Here is a 20,786-nt window from a genome sequence, read left to right on the forward strand (position 1 = left end):
GTAATGTACAAAAGTACAATATGATGTTTTTTTTTGTATGAGCTCTCTTTTTTTTTAATATATATTGTGACTTTTTTTTTTTGTATCGCCGACCTCCCCCCCAATATCCTGATATCGTGTCGTGACCTTCATATCGTGATATCCTATCATGATGTTTGAATATAGTTACATCCCTAATTATTATTAATTGATTATAAATAATTTACTTGTAAATGTTGACATATTTTTATGCGTTCTTTCTTCCAATTTAAAAAACAAATGTGGCCCTTGACATCAAAAGTTTGCCCACTTTTGATTGACATGATCAAGAGTCCAGAGACATTTCTATCAAAAGTAAAATGAATTAAATGTATTTTTTATTTAATGAATGAATTTCATGAATTAATGTATTTATTTATTTGGAGTGTTTTGTGTCAGTTCAGCTGTCATTCTCTCTCTTTACCAAAGTGTCCCAAGCCCTCCAAAACGCGTCTTTGACCTTTCTGCGCGTCACCTGTAAGGCACTTCAGGTGTTTTGGGTTCATAATGCAATTCATGTAATTGACTGCTATTTACTCAATAAAAATGCCTGCAAAATGTTATCTCTACGCGTTATTAATAACTCGGGGGGGGGGAGACAACGCAGCCCATTATGCTCAGGGAGCCGATCAGAACCGATTCAATGCGGATGAACTGCTTGTTGGATCATCAGATTGACGCAAGGATCGCGGGGAAGTCGGAATAAAGGTCGATTATGTCTCTCTCACACCCGCACCAGTCAAATGTTAGTCCGTAGTTGCTGGTGGCAGTTGTGCTGCTCTCGAATCACTTCACATTTCCTTGAAAATAGGCTACGCATCTTTGTGCGTTAATTAGATTAGATTAATTAATTAGATTAATGGCGATGCATTCTCTCCAAGTGAGTCCTGCTGAGGCGTCAACAGTTCCACAAGAGGGCAGTAGAGGACTAGGTATGAGGTGCACAGGTTCCCTTTGGGAAAGTTGAATTTTAGAAAATGTATTAATGATGTCATATTGTTGACTTGAATTCCTTAAAAGAAAAAAAACAACAACTGGTCATAGAGGCTGCATTAAAGCACTTGTTGACATATTGTTTTGTACTAGTTGGCAAAACTTGAAAGTGTCGGCATTAAAACACTTTGTAAATCCTGGATGCATCACACAATTTACTCAACTCAATTAAAATGTCAAGTTATTATTTACAGTACTTGCATTCATTCACAGAAAAATTACGAGTCACTGAAACTTGAAATAGTCTGCATTAAAACACTTCAGAAATCCTGGATGCGTCACACAATTTACTCAACTCAATTAAAACGTCAAGTTATTATTTACAGTACTTGCAGTCATTCACAGAAAAATCACTAGTCACTGAAACTTGAAATAGTCTACATTAAAGCACTTCAGAAATCCTGGATGCGTCACAATTTACTCAACTCAATTAAAACGTCAAGTTATTATTTACAGTACTTGCATTCATTCACAGAAAAATGACTAGTCACTGAAACTTGAAATAGTCTACATTAAAGCACTTCAGAAATCCTGGATGCGTCACACAATTTACTCAACTCAATTAAAACGTCAAGTTATTATTTACAGTACTTGCATTCATTCACAGAAAAATGACGAGTCACTGAAACTTGAAATAGTCTGCATTAAAGCACTTCAGAAATCCTGGATGCGTCACACAATTTACTCAATTCAATTAAAACGTCAAGTTATTATTTACAGTACTTGCATTCATTCACAGAAAAATGACTAGTCACTGAAACTTGAAATAGTCTGCATTAAAGCATGTTTTCTATGTCAGTTGGTCAAGTTTGGGTTAAACTACAGTTAAGTATCATTTTTATCAATCTAGTTTTTCCCAAGTCATTTCCTTCCTGCATTGACGCGGAAGTCTCACGGCGACTTTCGTTTTTGGGAATTTTGCCAGTTTCTTGGAACGATTTCATGCGTTTGCTCCAAGGAAAAGGTCCAATGTAGTCAAGCGCAGTGTCACCACGTGCATCTTTAATTATCTTTTCAAAAATTGAAGAATGGACTGGAAGGGGGAGCAAAGAAAAAGAGTCAAACTTGGAGGCGCGCCGAGCCACATGCGCCGTTCTCACTCTGCATAATGGAGTTTTTTTGTTTTGTTTTGTTTTTCTCCAGGGCTGCCACCGGCGCACGCTGGGAACGGCCAGCCGTTCTTCCGCACACTAACCGGCACGCTCAATCCCTCATACACAGTAATTGACTTTTTCCACCCTCGCACGTGTGCCTGACAGGAAGTCTCCCAGGATCAGCCTCCTCTTTTCCTCCCAAATCTTGAATTGGAGCCACAAGCGTAAACAGGAAGTGCTCACTGCAGATGCGCACTTGTCTTCTCGGCTAATCTTGTTAGCATCCCAAACAACAGCGAGATACAGATCAGAATGAATTGATGAAGTTGGAGAAAGACCACTTGGGACCCGCCTTCCCGATGTGGGGGCGGGGGGGGGGGTCACTGCCCCTCACCGCCTCCGTGATCGCGCACAAATGGTGTTCAGCCCTTGCAGGCGTCCTGCTCACTTTCACCTGTCACTCAACACGCCCTCCGTCTGCGGACGTTGGCTGAGGTGTGCGACGGACTGCGACAGGACCCTAAGGGGGGCTACGGTGAACATATTGGGGTGGCCCACTTGTATTTTGGAGTCCTCTATTTCTGCCAATAATTTAAATGAGAAGTATTTTAATATAACGTTGTTATTAACGACTGGTGGGTCGTTACGCCAGGCAACACAAAAGTCAGCTCAGCTCGCTTCACTTCAATTCTTCCTTTTTCAATGACTGCATTACGGAGTTTAGAATGTTCATGATTTTTCTACATCATGCGTGCGCCACCAAAGCCCAGATGAGTACAAAGAGCCCTGACTTTTTAACTGTGACTGCACCCACCCGCTCGGGGGTGGGTGGTGGTGGTGGGTGACGTCGTGCTCGTGCCCGCAGACATTTAGTGTTCGCGTATGACACAATTTGGGTGGAAAGTGGAAAGAAAAAGAATGAAGAAGCCTGCTTCCAGCGCGGCCCAAACTCCAGCTCAGACTCCAATTGAACTGGGAACCAAAAAAACCTAAGAGTTTATTTGAGCGCACGTACTCTCACAAAAGTTACGCTTTAGGCCAGAGGTGGCAGTCACGAGTAAAAAATTGACAAACTCCACAAAGCACCTTTAAGGTATACTTTAAAACCTATCTTGTCCACTTGGAAGTACGTAATGACCAATCATGGCTCAGTTTGCTGACCAAACCCAGAAAACAGGTGAGCCATGATTGGTCGTTATCTTCCTCAGCACGGGTGATTTTATCTTCAACTGATAGCAAGTGGAAAAAAATGTTTTTAAAGGTATTAACTCTTTGACTGCCAGACGTTTTCAGAAAAGGGATGCCGTGGGTGCCAGCCGATTTAAGCATTTTTGACTGATCTTTCAAGGTTCACAGAAAATTATGTGTTTGGACTATGGAAACACACATACTACCAAATGAAAGATTGGACTCTCATCTTTCATCAGAAAAAAAAGTTTGTTTCTACCTTATTCCGTTTTTCAGTAATCAACAATAGAAAATGGTTAGTTTCACCTCTGTTTTGAAAAAAACGGCTTTTAACGTCTTTGGCACTCCTCCATAGGATTTTACTAAACGTTATTTAACGTTTTTGGCAGTCAAAGAGTTAATTGTATGCAAAATAATAATGTAGTTATCAAATTTATTTGAAACAAAATACTTACTTTTTGCTGCTGAAAATGATCCCTTTAAAGCAACACTAAGGAACTTTCAGTTTATGTTGATGATGGCGCCGCCATATGGACTAAAGCGATAATGTTATACCTGAAGGAAGACCACATTTCCCATGAGGACATGCACATTGCACCTTTTTTTTTTTTTTGTCATGCGTCGACATTCAAATCGACTTCAGTCTTTGTAACGATTGGATAAAAGGGGGACGTGACGTATGCCATAAAGCAGTCAGCACATTTGTAGTTTTCAGTGTTCCTTCCATCCTCCTCAAAGTTAGCTAGTGCCAGTAAAAATGATACTGCCCCCTTCAGGCCATGGAAAAGGTACCATTCGGCTAGTTTTAAGTCCATGTTTAATCAGAAGAAATATTTTTTTATATTAATCTTGAAAAGCTCCTTCGTGCTACTTTAAGATTCGGTTTGCTGTCAATTACTCTAGGTTGCCCCTAGTGGTCGAGGGGCTCTCAGCAAGTGGTTTTGATGGCTTATCCTTGGAAAAATTGGCAACAACGGAAGGCGAAAAAAGGAGAACCTCTGCCAATCTGTCCACGTCTTTATACTCGCGCAGCTGGCGCCTCACACGTCGGGCACGTCTCATTTCCTGTCCTCAGGTGTGTGTGTTTGCTCAGCTTTTCAAGTGCAAACCACTTCCTCTTCCTGTAACACAAAAGACGTCCTCATGATCATAACAAGAACCCGACGACTGATTGCCACTCGGACTAAAAACAAACGTTTGTCCCTTGACCAGATCGGCCACCAGAGGGCGACAGGCGTCCACCGCCGCCGGCGTCTTCTCGCTCCTTCTTTTCCCTCCCCGCTGTTAATCCACAGCAGCCCCTGTTGCCGTGGCGACGCTTCAAGCGAGCAGGTGATGCATTGACAGCGAGCAGATGGTTCCCCACCGAGGTGAGCGCTGCGGCCGGCCCACAATGCGTCCATATTCATCATAAAGTCCGCCCCGACTCTTCGTCAAAGTATCAACACTCCACTTGATATTTACTCACTGCGCGCTTTGTGCCGGGGCTCATTCAAAGGTCCCAAAAGTACTTTTTGTGCGGCTGTAAAGAGCGTGACAGGTTATTTAAAGGGGCCGCTGATGAATGGAAAGTGTTGCATTCAGGGGCCTACTGTACATTGCAGCATTTAGGAGGGCAGATAAAGTCAAGATAAACAATCAGGCTCTCTTGCAGGTGTTTTTTGGCCTCTTGCTAGAAAAAAAGAAGACGCCACTTTAGCCCCCCACCCCACAGCCCCCCCCCCTCTCTCCTCCTACTACAGTCTTTCTTCCCACTAACTCTGGAATAATCCAGCAACAATGCGGCCAGGCGCTGTGTCGTGTTTTTTTTTTTTTGGGTGGAGTGCTGGTATTATGGAGATCAGCTAACGTGCCGCAGGACATTTTGTGGTAGGCTGGATTTAAAAAAAAAAAAAAAAAAAGTTAAAAAAATATCTTGGAAAATCTGATTCGGACTTTTTGATAACCGGTTGCACAATATTGCAATTACGGCTATAGAATCGTTCATAGTTTGAATAACTTGCATGACATTGTTGCCGCAGAAATTGATACGTTGATCGTCAATGTTTGAGTCCCTTTTCTTTTTTTTCCAATACCAGACCAAGCAGAAAAGGAAATCCCTAATATTGCATCATGTCAGATTTTTCATTTACATATGACAGCATATGTAATTCTAAAATAAAAAAAATAAAAAGTGATGTCATATGATTTGTTGACACATCATTTAAATGGGTTTAAAGGGGAAGTCAACCTTAAACATGTCTTGACATTAATATATGTGACCTCACTAGTCTAAACATGACAATTTGATTGTGAAATATGAGTTACGAAGATGACATCGCAGTTGGTCAGGAAACGACCAATCACAGCTGACCTGTTTTCTGAAGATGAGCTGTGATTGGCTATTACCGGACACCTGAGAAATTGGGATGTCATTTTCACTCGACAGCAAGTGGCAAAATGGCCGCCCCTTGAGATGAATAAAAACGGCTGGATTTTTCTGCTTATCTCATATTCCACTAACACAATATCAACCAGAATACCATATTTAGAATAGTGGGGCTGCATAGAATATATTATTGTACAAATAAATAATTGGGTTGACTTTCCCTTTAACTCATTCACTCCCAGCAATTTTTACTGAAGCAACCCCCTTCGCTCCTGGCTGTTTTACTGGATTTGGACTGGTTTTATAAGGCCCACAGAATATTGTGTTCTATTGCTATAAAAACATAGAACCTAAACTTGTTGAAAACACTGGGGAAAGAGCTTGTTGCAACATGGCCCTGGTTGATCTCTTATACTCTGCTACCACCTGCTGGCCGTTTTTTTGTTGTTGTTGTAATAACTAACGTTGCTTTAAGCGACCTCTTCCGGTCAAAGGCTGCATCTATATGCTCTAGCATTAAAAACAAAACAAAAAACGTATAAATACGTTTTTGGGACCATGTGAATATTTAAAATAGAACCTTTTTGGGAGCAAATGAGTTAAAGTGTGTGGAAGGATAGCAGCTTTTTATTTGATATTACAGATTTATTATCTATTATATGACTTCACAATACTGGCAAATCCTATAAACTATTAACAAAATGTCGACCGTTTTCAAAGCAAAAGGAAACTTAGACAAGGAATAAATGATAAAGAATAAAAAAAATTTAAAAAAAAAGATAGAAAATGTAACTTTACTTTCCAAAGGCGAACTGAATGAATGTCATTCCCGAGTGCAATCACGAAGTCCAGACGATGATTCTTCTCACCTTCATCAGCCCACCGAGTGGCTCGTGGCCCCCCGCCGGAGGGTGCGCTTGCTTGCTATTTTACCCACCTTCAATGATAAAGAACCTAAACTTGCGCCCCCTGGTGGTTTGGCTGACTGCTTAATTAGATATGCAGCGGTGCGAAATGGTAATAATCGTTAATTTAACGGTGGCTGCCAAAATGCTAATCACGATTAAAATTCGATGAATTGTGACTTAGACTGGCAAATCCGTGTTTTAAATGCACGTCAAATACTGCGTCCACGAGTCGCGCACAATTTTAACCCGTCCCCACACCTGGAAGTCACAACAGAGGTGGTGATGGTGGGGAGGGGCTGATTGGTGGTGCGTTCTTTGGCGAGGGAGGGGCCAAGCCGTATTCACGGCCGACGATGATAAAGACGCACAGTGAGGAGCCATTCAAGAGCCCCGAGGCCATAATGGAGTCACTAATAGGTGGCCATTCAGCAGGGAAAGTGTTTTCTGGACGGGGAAAGAAAAGTTTTTTCTGGGGAGGGGGTGGAGCGACACTTTGTCTGCTGTGTATATGAAATGTATGCACCCCCCCACCACCCTCTTTACAACCCCCCCCCGGCCTCATCTCTCTCTTTTTTTTTGCTGTCTTTTTTTGTTTTTTGAAGCGCTGAATAGGCGACACGCATAGTTTGGAGTCGTCCTTTCATCCTTACTTGAAAATAAATTGAATGGTCTCTTTTCGAGTGAGTCGAGTACATCCCCCTAACCCCCCCCCCCCACCTCCACCCCCACACACACACCCTCACAATCCCATCCCCAAAACAAATGAACTACCCCTCTCTTCTCTTTTCTCTCTTTTTCACTTCCTGGACATGTAATGGCCCAATACTTTTGTCCACAAAGTGAATCTGCGCCTCATTCTTTTTACCCGCAGGAGCAAAAAAAAAAAAACACAAAAAAACAGCGTGGTTGCTTTGGTTCGAGGAAAAGCGAGTTAGTGGCATTGTTTGCTCCTAAAAAGTTACATTAAATAAGTTAGAATATTAAGAAACGGAATGCATAGTTATAAAACAAAAATCCAAAGCATCGAGGTACATTAATTGCATTTTAGTGGGATTATTTTTCTTCCCCAAATATTCGATTGAATTGTATTTTTATTTTTTCCAGGTAATTAAAATTTGCTTAATGAATTATTATATTATAATATAATCTTACATTTTTTTTCATGTTGTCTTGTAGCAAAAAAATCCATCCCCACTAGAGTATCACTTTTCTTTTTAAATCTGGTAGTGAAATGGACAAAAAAATGCCCAACTAAAATATGAATCATTTTAATGAAAATTTATTTTAGTTTGTATTATTTTGCAGGTGATGTAAAAAAAAATAAAATAAATCATATATATATTTATAAATAAATATTTAAAATCAACTAAATGTCAGCTCTAGTTATTTAATTTAATAGAATTTGTTTTTTCTTTTGTTTTATTGTATTTTTTTTTTTTTTAAATCAATAGATAATTAACCCCAAAAAATCCATCCCCGCTAAAAGGCTGTTTTCCTTTTGATTTGATTTTAATTCAGTAATTATAAGTGATGGATATAAAAATGTACTTTCAAAAATTAGTCAGTTAAAGCTACAAGTGGAATAATCAAAAGGAAAAGGACAACTCTTAAATCGAGGCCATTAACTTCATTCCTGGCCTGATAGCTGTCACGGCTTCTAGCAACTTTATTCACCGCACGCCTCGCCCCCTCCCATCCAGGCGCCCCCTTCCGGGGTCCCGTGGCACCAAGCGGGGAGTCCAGACCTCTTGGACGAGGTGACTAATCTTAAAAAGCTGGAACCATATTGAGAGAGAGCCAAATAAATGGTGGCGGCGTGTCAAAGGGCTCAGCTGACAGATTGATGAGATGAGGAAATAACGGCGCGTCCGAGGGGGGGGGGGGGCGGGTCCGCGGGGGGTTTGGGAGGAGGCAGAAGCCGGCGCAGGTCAGCGCTCACTGATTGTGCGGGCGCCAAAGGGCAGCGCCTGGTGTGCGGCGGCGTGAAATGCTACCGTCAGACTTTTCCTGACAGCCTTTGTGCGCGCACACTCAGATGTGTTGTTTATTTCGGCCTCACTTTGTCTGTCCGGGAAACAGTATTGATCGTTGCTCTTTAAATAGTCATAGAAACTGAATCCACAATATATATTGATATGATGGTATATAGGATGTTTTTGCTTGTTGATAGGACAATCTTGATTAAATGTTATTTGAATGTATTTTTTTTATTTTTTTATTTTGCAGGTAATTAAACAAAATCCATTCCCTCCAAAAGGTCAATTGCACTTTTTCAGGTAATTTTTTGAATTATTGACATATCTTTCTTTTTTTCACAAGGATATTTAATTAGTTATTTAATTTATTAATTTATTTGTTTGTTTTAATTGTGCCATTATTTATTTTAATTGATTTTGTGTCTATTTTACAAGTAAAGGTTCCATATTTTGGGGGGAAGATAATTTTAAAATATATATATTTTTTCCCCCCATTTTACTATTTTTTATTTTATTTTTTTATAAAATTTAAATAACTTTTACTTGTAGTTTTTTCAGGTAATTACACTCAAATGCAGTAAACATTTCCCTTGCTGTTTATTTTTTTGTTTTTATATATTTTGCATGTAAAACGATTATTATTATTATTATTATTAACAATTCTTTATTTTCTATTGTATTTTTTTTTTCATTTTGCAGCTACTTGGACAAAAAAAAAACTGCTTCCATTTTATTTTATTATAATAATTATTTTGCCAGTTCCTTTGTAAGAAAGTGGTTTGTTCAAATTTCTTTCTTTTTATTATTTTTCTGCAACAAAAAAAACCCCAAAATAATCTGTCGAAAATGCTCACTTTGGGGGGGGGGGGTCGTGTCTTAGCAACAGTCACTCCTGGATTCCCCAAAATGCACTGCAGCCTCCCCAACGAGCACTTGTTCGCAAGCGCTCGTGTTTTTTTTAAATTTTTTTTTATGTAGGGCGTTAAATAAAACATTTTTTCCCCAGCGTTTACAAATGTCCGGCAGAGGTGAGAGAGAGCTTTAGTGTGAGATTATTATGTGAATTATGTGTGTGTGTGTGTCGGGAGAAGGAGGAGGGGCTCTGGCGGGGGTGTTTGGTGTAGTTGCCACGGCAACGGGCCCCTCACTGGTCCACAGGCGCAGTTAATATGACACCAGTGTGCCATTTAACTGGATTTTGCTGCTTTGCACGTCACAAAATGAAGAAGCTCCACTTTGAGATGCACTCTACATAATAAGCTTTGCACGCACGCACGCACACACACACACACACACACACACACACACACACACACACACACGCACACACGCACGCACGCGCGCGCGCACAGACTGCACTGAGCTCCGATTTGTGTGCTTGATAGGCTGTCTTGTTTGCACACAGCTCCCCACTATATGTCCCTTAATGTAATTAAGAGCAGGCACATTTGTGCGATTGTCGGCCAGACACAACCTGACCCCTGCTTTGTCCCGTCACCTCTCACCTTTGCCACGGAAAAACCTTGTTATATTCACACCATTATTTTGTCGGCGACGCGCGCGCAAACAAGCTCGGCATTGTCCGTGACTACGAAAAAGTGTTGTGAGCAAACGGTTTCTACATATGCAGTATAGTATGGAATGTGTGTTACAATACGTTGTGTTACGATACGTGTTGTTACGCTTGTCGTGTTAGGCCAAGTTGTCACATTGGTTATGGCACGTCGTGTTCCGCCACGTCACATACTGCTACGTTGTGTGACGCTATGTTGCGGTGCACCAGGTCATGTTACACTTGTCATGTTACAGTAGGTTGGTTACGCCACGTCTTGTTACGCCACCTTGCGTTTGGCCAAGTTGTTACGCCACGTCAGTTATGGCACGTCGTGTTCCGCCACGTCACAAACTGCTACGTTGTGGTACGTCACATTGTTACGCTGGTCATCTTGGGCCAAGTTGTGTTACAGTAGGTTGGCTACGCCACATCTTGTTACGTCACATCATGTTACGCCACCTTGTGTTCGACCAAGTTGTTACGCCACGTCAGTTATGGCACGTCGTCTTCCGCCACGTCACAAACTGCTACGTTGTGGTACGTCACATTGTTACGCTGGTCATCTTGGGCCAAGTTGTGTTACAGTAGGTTGGCTACGCCACATCTTGTTACGTCACATCATGTTACGCCACCTTGTGTTCGACCAAGTTGTTACGCCACATCAGTTATGGCACGTCCGCCACGTCACATACTGCTGCGTTGTGTGACGCTATGTTGTGGTGCACCATATCGTGTTACACTTGTCATGTTGGGCCAAGTTGCGTTACAGGAAGTTGTTACTCCACGTCATGTTACGCCACGTCACAGTCTGCTACGTTGTGTGACGCTATGATGTGGTGCACCATGTCATGTTACACTTGTCATGTTACAGTAGGTTGGTTACGCCACATCTTGTTACGCCACCTTGTGTTTGGCCAAGTTGTTACGCCACATCAGTTATGGCACGTCGTGTTCCGCCACGTCACAAACTGCTACGTTGTGTGACGCTACGTTGTGGTGCACAATATCGTGTTACACTTGTCATGTTGGGCCAAGTTGCGTTACAGGAAGTTGTTACTCCACGTCATGTTACGCCACGTCACAGTCTGCTACGTTGTGTGACGCTATGATGTGGTGCACCATGTCATGTTACACTTGTCATGTTACAGTAGGTTGGTTACTCCACGTTGTGTTACGCCACCTGGTGTACAGCTAAGTTGTTACGCCACGTCAGTTATGTCACATCATGTTCCGCCATGCCACAGTCTGCTATGTTGTGGTACGTCACATTGTTACGCTGGTCATCTTGGGTCAAGTTGTGTTACAGTAGGTTACGCCACATCTTGTTACGTCACATCATGTTACGCCACCTTGTGTTCGGCCAAGTTGTCACGCCACGCCAGTTATGGCACGACATGTTCCGCCATGTCATATTCTGCTACGCTGTGTGACGCTATGATGTGACGCAGCAGGTCATGTTACACGTGTCATGTTTGACCAAGTTGCGTTACGGGAAGTTGTTACTTCACGTCGTGTTATGTTACGCCATGTCGCAACATGTTACTTTTTATGTATGTGGTTTTAGCCTGTTGTAATTGCTTGTGTGTGGTAGCTTATGTAAAAAAAATAAATTTAAGAAAGCATTGCGGCAAAATTTTAAGCACCACTGCATGCGCATGCGCATGCGCATGCATGGAGAAATCCGTGGTAATAATTAACACGTGAGCTATTTGAGGAGGCTTCACCTCCCACAGAGAAACACACGAAACACTTGAGGTGTGACTCAGCTTTATTGAGTTTGTGGATGGACGAAAATGGCTCCTTAATTGTGGACAACATGTCTTCCGTGGCTTCCAGAAACGCGGGTTTGAGGCGTCCTCGGAGGCTTTTGTGCAGGCCCCGGTGTCCCGTCGGCAGCTGGCCACCCTCGGCCCTCGGGGTGAGTCGGCAACCCGACACATTTTTTTTTTCTCCATGAGATTGGCAAAAGTTGAAGTTGGCTGTTGAAGACGTTTCCTGTGTTGGTGCAAATTCTTGCCGAAACATTTTTAGAATTTCAACTTCCTTTCCTCAAGTCATCTCACATGGATGTGATAGGAAAGAAAAGATCCGAAGCAGCCGCACAACAAGGTTTAGATGAAAGGCGGAAAAGTCTTTAACAAGCCAGAAGTCTCCAGTCGCCTCCATTCAACTTTTTGCTGATCTTTTCGCCGCCGCCGTCTCGCTGAATGCGACCTCACGCCGTGCGCGGAGCCCATCGCTCAGATTGCAGCCGGCCGCCCGTGCACCTCCGTGACACTAATGAATGTTAAGGAGGTTATCTAGAGGAGCGCCGCCGGCCCGACTCTTTGTCAGCTCGGCTTTTGTGGCCACGTCCCCACCCCCCCCCCCCTCCCACGAATACGACGCCTGTGCCAGTAGTCGCCGTATTGATCCCCCGGCTGGAAGATTCTGAAGCCTAAAAGGATCTGTGTCGTGCCAGCAGGGGGCCTTGGTGACTCCCGGAGCTCATTTCAGGGTCACGGAGTCCTTGCAGCCGCCCTGACCCGGGCCAAGACCCCGACCGGCATGCGGTGCGACACCCGGTGCCTGAATGTTTTTTTTGCAGAGGATCGGTCGGATGCTCACGTTGGCGCTCGATTGTGGGCGACCTCTCGCATGCTGAGGTGCTCGGCCTCGTTCTTTTGTGCGCTGGAGGTCCTGCCTGTGGGGGTGCGCTTTTGTTTTTTTGTTTTTTTGTCCTGTTGCTTTTTGGGGTTTAAAGACATTTATTTTCCCCCAATGCATTTCCAGTGGTCGTCAATGACATCATTTCACCATTTGCGTCAAAACAGACAAAAAGATGGGCAGACCAATCTTGTAGCATCGCATTGAAAAAAAGACTTTGTCTGGTCGGCGCTTTCCTTTCTTTACTTTGGTCCTTCCTCGGGTCTCCGGACGGCCTCACGATTCTGGCTGGAAGTGTTCGGTTTAGGTGAACGGTGGGGGATTTTTTTTTTTATAGGTTTTAGGTGAACTAATGAATACACACACACTCGCACGCACGCACACACGCACATACACATTCTCACCCACATACAAAAAAAAAGAGAGCAATGATGCTGACATGTCAAATCGGTAAAATTACCGAATGAACAATCCTGAGCTCTCCAGAAAAAAAAGAAAAAAAAAAGACTGTCATTTCTGCCAAAGCTTATGTTTACAAATCATTACAACCTGCAGTGTTTGGGTGCATATGAACCCCCAGGGAGGGGGGGTGTGTGTGGGGGGGTCAACTGGTGACTTAGTCTTCCAGCGCCTGCTAATCAAACCCTGATGAAATGCCTATTAATGGGTCCCAGTGGCAGGCTGTTGAGCTAATCAGGCAAATTAATAAAAGATCCCCAAGTGGAGCGCGAGGCTCCCTGGAGGAGGCCGAGCAGATGGCGACGGGAGTCAAAGCGCAGCCGGCGCTTTGGCGATGAGCTCCAAATTGGTAATTCGATCAGGCCTTCCTTGCTTCACGTGGGTCACGTGAAGCAAGGAAGTAACCTGCGAGTGGACGCCGGCAGGAAAACCCCATCTGCCGAGGAAGCCATCGAGGAAAGGCGAGAGACGCTTACTAGATTTTGACTCGATTATATTAACGCACTTATCGTCGTTTTTTTAACGCGAGGAAATTCCTCAGCGGAAATGTCAATGACATGACGCGAGTTCCAAAATATTGCAAATGTATAAATGCTGAGATTTACATCCGTTTGCGTTATTTACAGCAGCGGTGTCAAACATACGGCCCGCGGGCCAGAACCCGCCCGTCTCGGTGTCCAATCTGGCCCGTGAGGACAGAACACAAACTGCACTTTTTCACTAATATGATCTCATTTTGTCGACAACGACTTAAATGATATTCTGAAGTTTGGCCGTTCCGCAAACATTTTACGTAACCATCCGATGTCAAGCGAAAGGATCATCAAAATTAATAGGTGCGATTAATACATGATTAAGGCGATATTTTTTTTTTTGGGGGGGGGGGGGTAATTTATTTTAATTTTAATTTAATTTATTTTTGTATGCAGCTGTTATTTTATTATCTCTGCGAGACTGTGACCTCAACACGGTATGCGGGTTCCTTTTTAGCGCTTTGCCAAAGAATCACTGAATTACATACAAATAAAATCGACAGCATTTAAAAACGTGCAATAAATTCAAACAATATTATTATTCAAGGTATTCAAGTATTCAAGGATTTTAACCCTGGAGAACCCAAGAACACTTTTCTTCTTTGGAAAATTATGAATTATACATTAAATGACTGCTCTAAATATATATGTTTTTTCAATTATAACCCTTTATTCACTAATTTAGGATTAGGGTGAAATTTGACCCTTTGGGATTTAGGGGTATAATTTCGAAAAATCACAATAACAAAAACTGTCAGTAAACTATTTAGAATTTAAGAAAATAATCAATCAAATTCACAGCTACATTGAACAATATAATTTTTTAGTTTTATTTGTTGCATTATAGCCATCTTGTCACCACCACTCTGGCTCATGTAAGTGCAATATTCATCCACTAGATGGCCCCATGCAGGGGTCAGAAGTGGCACTCTGGACTTTTGAAGTTAAATTTGTAAAAAAAAAAAAAAAGGGAAAAAAAAGGTATTTGTTATTTGAGTAGCAGAATTTATAGGGGCCAAATTTGACCCTGTGGGTTCTCCAGGGTTAAAATGCAGTATAATTGCCATTAACTTGGACGTACAGTATCGCATGTGACGTGAACGCTGCCCTCGGAAGACAGGCCGTCGTCCCCCTCGTGTCCCCCTGAGGTGACACCCCCATAAAAGAACCCGATATCCGAGCGAGCCGGATGAGGCTTTGCGTCAGATGTGATGGATGACTTGACAACAAGGGGTTCTGGTGGCGGACCTGCAGCCGGGCCGCGTAACCTCCGTTCTGGCCCCGCCGGCTTTGAAAAGCTGGAGGAGCAGATGGAGCCAAAATTGTGTCTGCTGCGTGGGAGAGCAGACGCCATCAAGTGGTGGCGTTAATCAAGACAGAGGGCTTATTAATGTACTCCTCAATGAGGGGGAGTGGGAGGGGGGGGGGGTCCCTTCATCACTGTACTCGTCCTCTGCTGCGACTTTTTATCCAAAACATCAACGTGTCTGTTTTTCTGTTTGTTACAGAGACCCGTCTTTGTGTCTTTTGTCAGCAAGGCCGTCTTGTGGGAAAGGCCCATCTCCTGCCGTACTGTGAGTCACACACACACACACACATTTACACGAACGAGTTGTGCCTTGAGATGCGAGTGACTCCACTTAAGAGTTTTTCAAGATCAGTTGGGCAGATTTTTGTTTTGCTTTGACTTGTGAGCACAATTTTACGTAAAACAAGCAGCAGTTCGACAGATCTGGATCAAGTCCTAAAAAAAAAAAAAAATGGCTTCAAGTTGTTTAATACCACTGACAGATAAAAAAAAAAAAAAAAAGTCAGACAGCAATTTTGTCCAATGGTCTTATGGCATCCATTGGGCTTGCTGTAGTCAAACTGCTCATGACTTTTTCAAACTGTATTAGCACCCTCTGTTGGTGGAGAGTTGGTACTGCAGTCAAGCAGTGACCTTTTTCCCTGTCGGGGGTCGCAATGTTTGGCAGAGTTTTAGCACCGGATTGGAACAGAATCACGACATTTCAACGGACTCAAGGAAAACCTCCCTATGGACACAAAAGGCTCATGTCTCTCAAATATTGTTCACAAATCTGTCAAAATCGCTATTAGCTCATTCACTGCCATTGACGGCTATAGACGGCTATTTCTATTAGTTTTACATTTTTGCCCACTTTTGTTAACAAAAGTATGTAAACCTAGAATGTTTTTTTTTTTGTATTAGAACAGATATATATTTTTTTATTAATCATGAGTTAACTAGTGAAGTCATGCGATTCATTACGTTTAAAAATTGTAATCGCCCGACGCACCTAATTTTTATCTTTAAAAAAAAAACATTACTTTTTTTTATTATTATTACAATTTTTTTTATTCGGGAGTTAACTAGTGAAGTCATGCGATTAATTACGTCTAAAAATTGTAATCGCCCGACGCCCCTAATTTTTAATACTTAAAAAAAAAAAAAACATTATTATTTTTTCACGATTAATCACACATTTTATATCTGTTCTAAAATGTACAAAAAAAGGTAGGTTTTCATATTCTTGTTTACAAAAATGGGGGGAAAAATGTTTAACTAATAAAAATACGTCAAATTAATTTTTGACATCTATAGCTGTCAATGGCATTGAATGAGTTAATGAGCATTTCGCATTTGTCGTGATAAGCGAGTCCTCCCACTTGTGGCTCTTTTGTTGCACGCCAGCGATATTTAGGGTTACCGTGGCGACCGCAGACTTCCTGTCTCGGCCTCCGAGCTAAACAAACAAGTTAAATGGCCGGCGCTGGCCTCATTTGCATACGAGGGTCTTTGCCGCTCGTGCCCACCACTGCGGAATAAATTGGCACTTTAACAAGCCTGCCACTTTTGTCACCCGGGGCCACGCGTCAGAATGCACAGGTGCCCAAACAAGCGGACAAGATGGCGGCAGAAGTGGCATGCGGCCATTTTGTGGGCGGGAAGCTGAAAACAGAACAGACTTGAGAACTCTAATGCTGTAATATATCATATCGTGTAGAGTTATAATGTTAATTAGTACACTCTAGATGCACTTTTACTGTCTCAGTTTGTACATTTGAGAAGAAGAGGAAATCTTGGTACTTCTAATTTAAACAAGCTCACAAAGTCCCATCACAATAGTCCCTCCTAAAGTTCAGAGTTCCGGTGTAAAGCTCCAAAACCAAATCCTGTCACAGTTATTATGATTGTTCTTTTTAGTGCACATCACACATATTAAATGAATGTATTTAAAAAAAAAAAAACATAAAATAATTTTAAGCAAAATTATAGTAATTAAGTATAAAGATAATTGAGTATGATTGTGATACTCTACTGTATGAAAATACAGAAATAAAATAAAATTTAATGAAAAATCTATTAAAAATTCCACTAAAATAAATGAGAAAATTTCATATTCCATATCAATTTAAAAAAAAGTTTTTTTCAGAGCAACTGATTCAATTGCATTAATCCAAATACATAAAGTTAAATAGAATTAGTTAAAAAAAAAAAAAAAAGTAAAATTCCACCAAAATAATTTAACAAGTTTTCTGTCCGTTTACAAATGACATGCTTAAAGATGAAGTCAACCCCAAAATGTTCTTTCTAATAATATGTTGTATTTAGCCCGACTAGCCTAAACACGACTTTGTCATGAATATTGCATTTGTGGAATATGAATTAGGCAGCAAAATCCACCTGTTTTTATCTATCACAGCGGACATCACAACTTCAGAAAACAGATAAGCCGTGATTGGTCAGGACCTGAGCCCTAAGCAACTGTGATGTCATTTTCAAGTTGCAAAATGGCCGCCCCCTGAGATGGATAAAAATTGGTGGAATTTTGGCTGCTTAATTCAAATTCCACAAATGCGATATTAATCAGAATGCTGTGCTTAGACGAGCGGGGGCGCATACAACATATTTTTGTAAAGAACATTTTGGGGTTGATTTCCACTTTAACTTATTCACTGCCATTGACGACTAATAACGTAAAAAATTCATTTGAGCTATTTCCATTAGTTTAACATATTTTTTAAATCTTAGTATGAAAAGCTAGATTTTTTTTTATTGTACATTTAGAACAGATATGAAATTTGTGATTAATCGTGAGTTAACTAGTGAAGTCGTGCGATTAATTACGATTTAAATTTTAATCACCTGACGCCCCAAATTTTTAATAATGTTTTCTTTTCTTTTTTAATTAATACACTGCCATTGACGGCTATAAGCGTCCAAAATTCTTTTGAACTATTTCTATTAGATTAACATTTTTTTTCCACTTTTGTTAACACGAGTATAAAAACCTAGAATTTGTTTTCATTGCACATTTAGAACAGAAATCAAATTTGCGATTAATCGTGAGTTAACTAGTGAGGTCATACGGTTAATTACAATTAAAAAAAATTATTGCCTGTCTCCCCTAATTTTTAATAATCTTTTTTTTATGGATTTATGGCAATGAATGAGTAAAAATAAAAATAAATAATGAAAATAAATAGGAAAATGTGATATTTAATTGCCTATTGAATGTAATAGTTGCATTAATAAAATGTAAGAAATACAAATTCTACCATAGTAAAGGATAAAAAAATAAATATTTATCTGCTTTTCCCAAAAATATTTAATTAAAAAAATGCCTCACCAAAAAAAAAGTGTTGCTCATTTGCTGATTGCATCACTCCTGCCTAAAAGGGAATCTTAAGCTGCAACTGTGTTGTGTTTTTGTATTTGGGGTCTTGCGGAGGTCTCCCGCAAAGCGAGCTCATTGTCTCAAGCAAGAAAGTCCAAAGTTTCTGCCGCTTGGGAGGCTAAGCCGCATGTGAGCCTGCCTTCTGACACCGGCCCATAATCACATTTGCGTCCTCGCCACAATGCGGCCCAGTGTCGGCCCCTCGCAGCAGCCCCTAACCTTCATCCAGCCCCGCACACCCCTCCGACTCCACAGCCAAGCTAATTAAAGCCCGCAGAAACACAAATCTCCCTGATGTAAAAAGTCACTTTTTGGGGCTCGTGTGGGGGGTTTTAACCTCGTTAGGGCCCAAATCTGCTTTCTTGCCGCGTCGCGCGTGTGCGTGTGGACATAGACACGCCTGTGTCCTCGCTGCCTAATGAAGTGCGTCTGCATCAGCTCATGGACGCTGGCGTTGGCGGTGGCCCGGCGTCCATCTGCGGGCCAAGCCAAACGGCTTCCTGCGTGGGCTCGTCCAGCGCCGCGGCGGTGGCACAAGATGGCCTCTAATGACATTAGGCGGAGGCGGCGGAGGCGGCGGAGGCGGCGGGGACGGCGCGCGGGTTGCCGGGCGCCAGGAGGTCGCCACGTTTCCTGGGCCATCCCTTTTGATAACACTTTTTTTTGTAGAGGAAGTGAATTTGATGAGATTTCTTAAAAAACAAAAAATACAGGAAAATAACAAAAATCATGGAAGAAATATATCTATAAAAATAATTTGATTGAATTCTATTTATTTTTAAAAGTTGTTATTGTGATGCCGTTTGATGGCTTTGAATCGGCGTGTGACATGTCTACACCTGCCCCCTCCCACTCTTTTGAAAATACTGAGTGGCAGGTAATGAGGGGGGGGGGGGTGTGTGGGGGGGGCTGCGTCTTGTTCTTGTGCCTCACTCGTGTACATCACAAGAATGCAAATCTTTAAAGCCGCACATCTGAGAGCAGGAGAGTTCCAAGCTGATCCTCCCTGTGTGAGGCTCAGACAGTGAACCCCCCCACCGCACCCGCACCACCAGGCCCGCCCCCGCACCCCTCCCTCGTCCCCATCCATCCCTCCATCACTCTCGCCCGCGTCTGCCTCGAATGCTGTGTTAAAAGGGGGCGCTCCTAAATCCAAGACAAACACAAGGACATTTATCCTTATTTGCTCTGGAAAGGTCACTGTGGCTGCTTGTTCACCTTTTTGGGGGGCCATCTTGTTTGCCGTGGGCCTCAACAACAAAAAAACGCTGTGGTGCGTGTTGTGGCCACACGGGGGCGACAGAGATGCCTTGTGATGTTTGAACGCAGTCAACTTGCAGCGGAAACGCAAATTACTCATATAGTGAGATGGGAAAATATAAACTACAGTGACACATTGAAAGAAATAATTTAATACATAATACACACATTCACATAAATAATCCAAATAAATAAAAATTAAAAATAAAGACACATCCACATCAAAATTTTGCAGTAATAAATTTAATAATAATGCATATATTTGTGGAGACTTGGGTGAAGTTGCATTTTGCAATTTTAAAAATTAAAAATTCATGTTAATGATTAGATCGCTCTTAATATGAAAAGAAAAATGCACTGAGCTGTCAGCAACATCTTATAAATGCAATTATGCCATCTAGTGGCAGAAATATGACCAACACAAATCAATGTCACACAATTATTTGTTTTTTTTAAAGTATATACATATTTTTAATTTTAGCTTACTTTTATGAATCATTATGAAATTATTGCGTCAATGACTAAGTTTAACATTTTATTGTACATTTAGAACAGATATAAAATTTGCAATTAATTGTGAGTTAACTATTGAAGTAAAAATTGTAATGGCCTCACACCCCTAAGAATAAGCAGTAATTAAATTAAGAGAATGCGTTTACCGGTGTCATGCCATACATAATAAAATCAGACAACACAAAATTTGAATTAAAAACATTTTATTTTCTGCCCCTTTTTGCATGAAAATATTTTCATTTCACAATCAAACATGCCATATTGTTCTGGTTCTGTCTTTCGCCAGGTCCGTGTGAGCCCCCAGCGCCCGTCCGCACTTTGTCCTCGCTTCCTGTCCCACATGAAGTCCGACTGCCAAGGCCTGCGACCTCCCTGTTTCCTAAGCTCCAAGCCTGGACCGCAGCCTCCGTCTGCGGGCAGGCGGCCGCCCACTGGCCCCCGCCGAGCACCGACAGGTGAGGCTGACGTGTACCCGCTCCATTGAAGTGGATTTTGGGTCACACAGTATGTCTCTTTGAATCGCCCTGTCTGTGAAAGCGCTATATAAATAAAGATGACGTGATTGCTTTGGTGCTTTTTGATCTGAAGGCATG

At 41.8% G+C, this 20,786-nt stretch overlaps 1 protein-coding gene across 1 annotated transcript in view; it reads left to right on the top strand.

Moving 5' to 3' along the window:
* The first annotated feature begins 11,916 nt into the window (after positions 1–11,916).
* LOC144034662 (uncharacterized) overlaps positions 11,917–20,786 on the top strand; it is a 46,574-nt gene continuing 37,704 nt past the window's right edge. Inside the window, exons 1-3 of the mRNA XM_077543591.1 lie at positions 11,917–12,018; positions 15,247–15,312; positions 20,480–20,648. Coding sequence (XP_077399717.1) covers positions 11,917–12,018; positions 15,247–15,312; positions 20,480–20,648 — 337 coding nt within the window. The remainder of the gene's footprint in view (positions 12,019–15,246; positions 15,313–20,479; positions 20,649–20,786) is intronic.

This window comes from Vanacampus margaritifer, chromosome 15 (assembly GCF_051991255.1).
Source record: "Vanacampus margaritifer isolate UIUO_Vmar chromosome 15, RoL_Vmar_1.0, whole genome shotgun sequence".
Taxonomy (NCBI): Eukaryota; Metazoa; Chordata; class Actinopteri; order Syngnathiformes; family Syngnathidae; genus Vanacampus; species Vanacampus margaritifer.